The sequence below is a fragment of the Meleagris gallopavo genome, chromosome 2 (assembly GCF_000146605.3).
Source record: "Meleagris gallopavo isolate NT-WF06-2002-E0010 breed Aviagen turkey brand Nicholas breeding stock chromosome 2, Turkey_5.1, whole genome shotgun sequence".
In the NCBI taxonomy this organism is placed as follows: Eukaryota; Metazoa; Chordata; class Aves; order Galliformes; family Phasianidae; genus Meleagris; species Meleagris gallopavo.
Window position 1 is genome coordinate 79030727 of NC_015012.2, and position 8717 is coordinate 79039443.

At 56.8% G+C, this 8717-nt stretch overlaps 1 protein-coding gene across 1 annotated transcript; it reads right to left on the reverse strand.

Annotated features, from left to right (window-relative positions):
* Positions 1–6: 6 nt before the first annotated feature.
* On the reverse strand, positions 7–8717 carry LOC104909911 (maestro heat-like repeat-containing protein family member 2B). The gene is made up of 25 exons (XM_031552562.1): positions 8488–8717; positions 7877–7969; positions 7525–7594; positions 7296–7409; positions 7135–7208; positions 6683–6802; positions 6429–6536; positions 6080–6239; positions 5912–5952; positions 5601–5742; positions 5192–5244; positions 4891–4998; positions 4495–4614; positions 4177–4299; positions 3887–4042; positions 3544–3666; positions 3082–3161; positions 2537–2672; positions 2324–2416; positions 1849–1944; positions 1557–1680; positions 1242–1351; positions 637–789; positions 249–412; positions 7–94 (listed from the first exon to the last, which is right to left on the reverse strand). The coding sequence occupies exons 1-25, from the start codon at positions 8596–8598 to the stop codon at positions 43–45; spliced, it is 2724 nt and encodes a 907-aa protein (XP_031408422.1). The 5' UTR covers positions 8599–8717; the 3' UTR covers positions 7–42.

An 8717-nucleotide genomic window follows, 5' to 3' on the forward strand; every position in this document is an offset into this window, starting at 1 on the left:
CCCCTCCCCTCCTTCTCCTTCTCGGCTTTGCTTCACTTTCTTCTAACAGCTCCACCGCTGAAGACAAAACTCTCTGATTTTCCTCCACGTCTCACTAGGGAAAGAAAAGTCTCAAGTCGTGACTGGGTAATTTTCACCTCAAGCACACTTTGAGAGGAAAAAAGAAAAGCTACTTCCTCCCAGGATCCCCCTGGCAGAGCAAGCTACAACTGTGACCGCAGCAACAGCAAAGGCAGGAGTGCCGATACCTGTCTGTGGGCTCAAGCAGCCGGGATAAGTTGTCAATCGCGACCTCCGTGTGACAGCGGGTGAGGATGACCACCGCCTGGCACACGAAGGGCATGAACATGCTCTGCTGTGTGGATGGTGTGGATGATGTGCAGCTCCGCAGGACGTAGAGGATCAGTGGCACCTGAAAGAAGAAGGGGAGAAAGAACAATTTGCAGGGAGTGACCATGGACGTTCAGCACATGAGCAGTGCCTGCTCCCTTGACGTGCTGCCAAGGCCTAAGACTAAATTTCACACCAGTGACCTTGTCCAAGCCATGGCTCTGTGCTCAGACTGTGTCTTTAGCACAAGAGGCAAACGGCACAAGGCGTAGAGCAACAAATCCAAGACACATGGAAGTCTCTTACGTCTCGATGGATGTCCGTTCTGTACGTCATCAGAAAGGTGATCATCCACTTCCCAGCGGCACGCACACGCATTCCTTTGGCCTTTCGGAAGCTCTCCCTGATGGCCATCAAGAAGTCGATGGTGCGTTCCAGGGGGAAGTTTCTGCACACCATCTGCAGAGAAATGAGAAGCAGGAGAGATCCCATCACTGCTCTGCAGCAGCTCTTCAAAACATAAAGCAATCTTGAGGGCATTGTTAGTTCAGCAGCTTGCCGGTCATTCAGGCAGCAATCACAATGCTCCTGCTGTCCGTGCCCTGCTATTTATACAGAAGGTGGTTGAGCCTTCCCTCAGCTTCTCCACCCATGGTATTTTCTTACGTGCAAAGCCTACCTCCCAGCAGCCACAGTCACACACACACACACAAACGCACATCATAGAGTCAGCTCCTTGCACTGGTCACCTGAAGGCCAGACATAGCTCAGAGCCTCCTGCCACTTGCTGGAGAAAAGTGGTGTCGGGTTGACTGCTCATTCTGGAAATGGTGTGAGAGGCTGTGGGGAGCACAGGGATGTGCAGAAGCCTACGCACTGAGATCCTACCACCCCTTTTTGGGTCCACTTACCCTTGCGATTTTGGACGAGGCCTGGAGCTGACAGACCGTGCTGCAGGCATGCAGCCCCTCACACAGGCTCCCAATGTCTTCTGTCTCGATTACTCGGTTGGTCACCTTGGCTGGAAAGAGCACAGGGAGAAAAGAGAGATAAGTAATGCTTCCGGAGATGGAATGGCTTTCCAGGGAGAAAGACAGAGGACAGAGTGGGGACGAGAAGAAAGATGTGCATGGTGCCTCTCCCTCCTGTAAACAGGACCCAGCCCGTGGGGTTCTGGTAGTGCTGTGGAGGAGAGCAGAGGGCCGGTGCACAGCCGCTCTACTTGCCTTGGATTCGGAGAAGGGAGCTCAGACAGGTGACAGCCAACTGGCGGGATGTGGCCATGGGGTCACATGTTAGAGGTGCCAGCAATCCCACCAGGGAGCCAAAGTGCTCGCAGGCATCTTCTCCCTGCAGGGATGAGAGGCAGGAACAAAGCCCCAGCTCTCCCTAGCTTTTCCCACCGGTGCCTTCCCCACATGGCAGGTTACACAGGACACACAGCAGGGGAAAGCTCGCCTTCCAGCTCAGGGGCAGTGGAGAGGGAGCAGGGGGCGTGCGGTGGGGCTCTTTACTCACTCGAAGCTCTTCACATGCAGCCAGCAGCTGGGAGCAGACCTGCAGGGCCCTCTTGTGCTCCCACACGTTGCCTGATGTCATTGATCTCCGCAGGACCTGAAACACAGCACCTGTCTCACTGCGGATATCTTTTCTTTCCCTTCCTGCCATCCCTCTCTCTGTCCCTCTTTTCCTGGCACTTTCCCTCAGGGCCTGCCCTGTGGCTCCATGTGGCCCCCCACCTCACTGAGCACCAGCACTGCTGCCCCTGCTCCCTGCAGATGCTCCTGTCTCCTAAGCCCTCAGCTGTGGCCTGCCGGGTCTGGCTCCTGCTTTTCCTCCTGCACGGCCCATTTCTCTGCCCATTTCTGAGTTTGCAATGAGCTGGCATGTCAGCAAGAGATTTCTCCCGCTCTGAACGTCCTCTCTGTCCCCAGATCTCTGTCCGCACTACCGACAGGCACCATGCTTTCTCCCTTGCCCCACATGTACTCACATGGATTATGTCCTGGAAGAAGTCACAGGTGGGCTCTGTCTCGAGCAGGACTGCCATCAGCCGGCCCAGAGCTTTCAAAGATGTTTGCAGAAGCTGGAAGCAGAGGAGGGGATTGAGTGAGGTGTGGCATCATGGCTGCTGCCAGACCATAGGTCATGTGTGCTGAGGTAGGGTTCTGACCGAGAGATGGCCGGGAAAGTTACGGCAGGTTACCTGAAGGTACCGAGCTGCTTGCTGTGACTTCCTAATCTTCAGCATCATCTCTGCTGAAGGGTGTGTCACAATGCTCTTGAAGCACAGAGCCAACATTTCACACATATCCTTGGTTCCTGGACAGGGCTTCAGCTTGCTGACAGGAGGAAAAGAGGAAGAGAAAGCAGAAAGAGCTTTTACCAGTGCTCTCCAGACTGGTTCAGACAAAACCTGAGTTTCTCCTAATCAACAGCTGCAAAGCCAACACCCCCAGCCCATGCTGCTCAGCACTGTCTTCAGTTCCAGCAGCGCCTGCCTCCTCCCCACAGGAGCAGTGAAGCACCTCCCGCTCTGAAGGGAAGGAGAGCCCAGGTCTCCCTTCTCTTCCCTGCCAGGAGACAGGAGCACCATGGCCTTTCTCCCTGCCCAGAACCTCAGCTCTGCAGGGCACAACAGCCCAGCCGTCTCTCCTGTAGATGAGGCTCCTCACCCCCCCCAGGTTTTCGGGAGCTACCCAAAAGGGGGACCACCATCCTGACTTACACCCCAGAGACTCCAGCCCTTACCTCAGCTGCTCCAGGGCCAGAATCACCTTGAGGGGCACTGGGGAGACAGGGATGCCCGAGTGATACTTCTTCAGCAAGTCCTGCAAGACCCAGAGAGACACTGTCAAAGTGGGCAGGGGGCATACAAGAGCTCCTCCTCCCAGCCCAGTGACAGACACAACTGCCACACACCAGCCCCATCACTCCCATGTTTCCCACGAAGGCATGGCAAGATGCAGCAGCTCCACAGGTGGTGGACCTAGCCTGCTGCCCAGCAGCTCCACAGCTGGTGGACCTAGCCTGCTGCCCAGCAGCTCCACAGCTGGTGGACCTAGCCTGCTGCCCAGCCACTGCCTGCCAGCACCCAAGGTCCCCACCAGCTGGAGATGTGTGGCTGAGGGAGACCTGTTTGCCTCCAGGAAAGCGAGCCTTGTGGCACAGCCCAAAACTGCACTGCAGACAGCCCTGGCTCTAAGCACTCACCATCAGGATCTCCAGCACTTTGCCCTTCAAGGCGGAGTTAAAGAAGGAGGAGTCACCCACAGCTTGGAAGGCAGAGCTGAAGTCGGTGATGCTCTGCACCAGTGCGAGCTTGTTCTGCAAGTCCTGAGGCCCAAGAGAGAAGAACATTCTTTGAACTGCAGGAAGGGCCAAGGGCTGCAAGGGGGACACGTGGGGGCAACACTAAGGGAAGGGCTTGGATCTGCATCTGGACACAAACTGTTCCCCGTGGGGCCTTTGAAAGAGAAGGCCCATCTCAGCATCCCCCCATGGGGAGGGGCTGCAGCTGGGCGCTCAGACACCCTGGCACGCTTTGAGCTCTCACCTGGCAGCTGCAGCTGTAGAGCAGCAGGATGTTGCCCACGATGTCTCCCTCCAGATGGGCGAGCAGTTCTTCCTTGGTTGCACACAGTGCTAAGCTGCCATGGGCGAGCATGAGAGCGCTGCGTGTGGCGTGAGCTCTCGTGCTGTCCAGCTCCATCTGTGTGGGGAGAAATGCCTTGAGACACTCGCCCAATGGCCCCAGTGCCCCACGATGCACTTGAGCTCCCCAGGTAGGAGCTGCTGTGAAAATAAGGCGGAAGAAAGCCAAGATGGAAACCCGTAATGCTTCACCTTCTTGTGCCTGGAAATCCTTGCATTTCGGCCTTTGCACAGCCTGGACGAAAACATGGTGAGTGTGTCCAAGACTGCACGGAAGTTGCTCTCAGCAGCATGGCTGAGAAGAGAGATCATTCCCTGCACAAAAGAACAAGGGGCAGCTGGCACAGGTCTGAACTTACCAGCACGGCCAACCACAGTAGCCAGGCCCGTCCTTGCCCGAGGGAAATGGCAGCAATGAGGAGATGGAAAGGGCTGGAGCAGGGCCGGAAGCCCTTTGTCCCAGGGACAGAGCGGGGACACTCCCAGAAGCTGGAGGAGAGAAGAGCTCACCTGGGCCTCAGATGGTTCCTCTGCATTTGCTTCCTGCAGGTGTTGCAGCAGCTTCTCTTGGACATGGAGGACTCCCTTACAAGCTCCCAGCACTGTCCCCAGAGCCTTGTACAGGAAGGACTGCATAGGAAGGGAAGGAAGAAGCTGAGATGTGGCAGCAGCCTGACCTGCTCAGAGAGAGCCAGGTGGGAAGGACCCACACTCCCTGGGAAAGGCTGAGAGCAGCTGCAAGGCTGAACTTTAGCCAGCCCCCGGGCAGTTTGCAGGAAAAGGCCTCCTGGGATGCACGGCCGGGGAAGCAGCAGGAGCAACCCACGTGGGCAGAGCACCACCTGCAGCCCCAGCCTCAGTTGGGCACCTGCAACTGCAACGCTGGGTAGAGCCGGGGGAACTCACCTTTTCTCCAGAGCTGCTGGGAGAGCTGCTCAGATACCGGCTCAGCTCACAGCTCAGGCCCTTGGTCCAAGCCTCATCCTCCATGGTTTCCAGTGACGCCCTCAGGAACTGTTGGAGAACAGGAGAAGCCAATGTTCCCTTGCCCTTTGTCTCTTCCCGCATTCCCAACTTGCTGCAGTCTTCTGGGGAGAGGTGTCTGGAAAAACAGTCCCCCTCCCTACTGCCCCCAGCTTTCCTCCTTGAGGGGCTCCTTGAGGCAGGCAAGCACTTCTCTGTACCGTGCCTCCTGGCAATGCTGTACCTTTAGCAGTCGGTGCTCCCACGCTGCAGAGTCTGGGAAGCTCTCTTCTTTCCCTGCACAGCAATAGGAAGCAAAAGAGCCTTGCTTGGGATCAAGCCACAGAAGAAGAGCTGCTGCAAACCTGGCTTGGCCTGGGCACTCGGCACTGCCAAGCTGGGACCTGCACCCCCTCCACAATGACTTGTCTCCCCCCACAAACACTGTCCCTGCAGGAACACAGAACTAACTGCTCCAAGACTGCTGTCTGAGGGGATGTGAAGGGCCCATCCGTGCCCTGGAATGGGCAGATTTCTGGGGGAAAGATCCCCGGGCCTCAGCGCTGTCTCCCTGGAATGGGAACAGCAGCAGAGCTGCATATTCACTCCACTCCTTCTCTGCCTCCACCTCTCCATCTCCACCAGCAATTTACCTTGGACACACTGCAGCAGCAGGGGGATCTCCGCATCCCACATGGCCCCCACAGCTCTGTGGATCCTGCTGTGGAGCTTTTGCATGAGCAGTAAGGCAGCGGCTTGGAGTTCGCTGCCTGCAACAGGGCTCCCTGCCACCACCTGAGCGAGAGCAAGGAGAAGCAGGGTCACTTCTGCAGCAAGAGCAGCAGCAGCTTCCCCCGGGAGGGAAGCAGCTTGGCTTTGCCTTGATGGGCAGGGAGCAGCCAACAGCTTTGACCATGGCCAAGCTGCTTCTTCCTCAGGGCTCGTGGCACTGGCCTCTACTCACCAACAGGCGCATCAGCAGTGTCTGAGGAGTCAGCCGTGGGCCTGCGGGGAGAAAGAAGTTCTGAGTAAGACTCCAAGGCACGCCATGCCCTCCCACACGCACCTCCGCTGTCCCTTCTGGGTGCTAACACAGGTCAGCAGAGCTCACTGGGGGAGTTTCTGCTCCTACCTTGAAACATGGAGCTGAGGAAATGGGGATCCAACTCTTCAATCTCCCGTGTTGTCAGGCCCTCTCTCTCAGCCAGTGCTTGGACGCAGCGGGAGACAGGGATCAGCATGCCCGTGTACTGGGCTGGCACCACAAAGAGCAGGAGCCGCGGCCACAGGAGCTGTAGGGAACAAGGCAGTTCAGCATGTCAGCATTCCTGCCTCCACTCAGAGATGAATGAGACTCGGTGAATTTCCTTGAGTCTTGTGTGCTTGTGAGCACATTGGAGGAGAGACCTGGCGTGTTGGAATGGGACAAAGAACATGTGGTGCAAAGGCAATGAGCAGCAGCAGGGCAGAGTGTCACTTACTTTGGACATCCCTCCCACAGAGACATCCAGTGACCCCAGGATGTCCATGCACAGCTGTTGGAGAGCTCCTTCTTCCTGAGCTTCCTGGGCAGAAAGGTCTCCAGCTGCCTGCACAACAGTGTTGTTGAAACAATGGTTACTCTCAGTTCTCAGCAGCCTCTCAGGAGGCTTATATGTTGCTCCACTGGTGCTTCTGTGCCAGCTTCTGAGAGCAGCACAGGTCTCCCAAAGAAGGTACTGCCCACTTTCCTTACCCTTCTTCCCGTGGTGCGGCTGAACTCTCTGAAGATGTGCCCCACCACGTCCCAGGCTGAGCAGCTCCGGGTGTCAGCACTGAGGAGATCCTTGATGAAATACAGAATGGCTCTCCTCACCTGCCAGGGGTCAATTGTGGGCGTGATTTTCCAAGTCAGAAGGAAAAGGGAAGCCACCTGCTCATCAGGACAGCCCTTCAGGCAGGAGCAGAGACAACATGAGCAGAGGAGAAGCCTTGACTCCTGAGATGAGGATCAGGCTTTAGCACCAGGCTGTGTGCTTTCCATGCGCAGCACAGGGACCTGCCCGCTCCACTTCTCCTGCTCTTCTCATAGAAGCCATTGCAACCATGTGGTTAATGCCCCAGCACCTCCCTGGTCACCCCAGCCCTGCCCGTGGTGGCAGCAGCATCACCACCCCAACAGCACTTTCCATTCCCAAACCAGCTCACCCGGGGCCTGAGGTCGCTGCACAGACGCTGCACAGCCTCCGCAACCAGGGGCAGCTTCTCTGTCATCAAGGGCTCTGCAAGAGAAGCACAGAAGCATGTGTGGAGGCACCACCCAGATGCCAAAAGGGACTGCTGGAAGAGACCCAACCCATGGTACTGACCATCAGAGTGAGCCAGAACGCCGAGCAGATCCAGGGCTGCCACGCGTCCAGCCTCACACTCATCCTCCAACTGTGACTGAAGAAACAGGATCGTTTCCTCTGGGCAGATTCGGGCTGCAGGGAGGAAATCCCGCACTGTGTTAGCAGGCAACTCGTGCTCCTTCCTGAGGTCTGCGAGAGAGGTTTTGGCCAGGGCACTGCCAAGCACCTCCACAACTCCTCTCCTTACCCTGCAGCAGGATGCAGTGGGTCAGCTCTGCGCTATCAGCCTCGCTGTGCTGCTTGGTGTCATCATAAAGCTGTGGGAACAAGGTCCATTTGAGAAAATCACGACAGCACTGAGGATGGAAAAGAAACTGTGCTGCCAGCTTTCGTCTTCCTTGGCACTCTTAGGAAGAAGACATGCAGACAAAACCCAGCCTGCCCCACAGCATCCCTGGGGGCAAACACACAGCTCCGCAGCAGCCTTGGGCATGCAGGAGATAAAGCTGAGCAGCCGTCAGAGGCTCAGAGACTTGCAGTCCTCCTGAGACTTAGCCAAGAGGGAAACTGTTGTGGGTGCAAGGATAAGCTCCCCTTACCTGGTAGAACACGGCACTGGTGATGGCCAGAAACTTGTCCTTGGGGATGACAGACTGAACTCCCTCTAAGACCTCCAGGAAGATAGTGAGGCTCTGCAAGAGACCAGGAGACGAAGGAAGGGCTGAAACCACATCTAGCTACTCGTGAGAGGAGAACCTGTTTCCCAATGGTTTGTCTGCTGGGAGAAGCTCTCGCACAGGCATTGTTGTTTGTCCCCCCCTCCCAGCAGCACCAAGAGAATCTCTCTGCTCTCAGACGAGCGCTGCTTGGGCACTGTTTGCAGGCATTTCCTGCCCAGCAGTCCTCTTGTCCCCCATCAGATGCAATTGGATGTGGTCCCCCCGTTTTTAGCACAGAGCTCCTCAGGCACTCAGAGCCCCACGGTAGTGGCGGTGTAGCCTCCCATCCCCAGGAGATGGGCCCCACTGACTCTTGGCTCCTTCCTGGCTCCTCTTGTTCCTTCCTTGACCGAAGAGTTCAGGAAGCCTCAGACCTCCCTTGAATGCCTTTCTTTCTCCAAGGGCTCCCCACCTCCTCCCTGCATCCCACTGACCCCTCGTGGCATTTGCATGGGCCCCACGTCCACACTGAGCCCTGCGCAACATCTCACCTTGGCCACCCTGCAGGTATCTTGGATCTCCTGACACGGGTGCATGAGCCAGAGGAACTGCTCCCAGACATGTTCTCGGTGCAGCTCCTCTTGCAGAAGGACAGCCATCATGGAAGTCACAGCCCCGAGGACAGCCTGTTTGTCCTGGAGAGAGATGGCAGAGACCCAGCATCAGAGACTGAAGGTCTGCCCTTCCTACAGAGAGGGCTTTCTCCTTTCTTTTCCCCTTC

Excerpts from the sequence above, each read along its gene's own strand:
- LOC104909911 (XM_031552562.1), bottom strand. The coding sequence starts at position 8,598 with ATGATGGCTGTCCTTCTGCAAGAGGAGCTGCACCGAGAACATGTCTGG. Across the intron at positions 4,999-5,191 it reads GGGAGCACCGACTGCTAAAG|TTCCTGAGGGCGTCACTGGA; the intron begins GTACAGCATTGC and ends GTTCTCCAACAG. Across the intron at positions 4,615-4,890 it reads CCAGCAGCTCTGGAGAAAAG|TCCTTCCTGTACAAGGCTCT; the intron begins GTGAGTTCCCCC and ends CTTCCTATGCAG.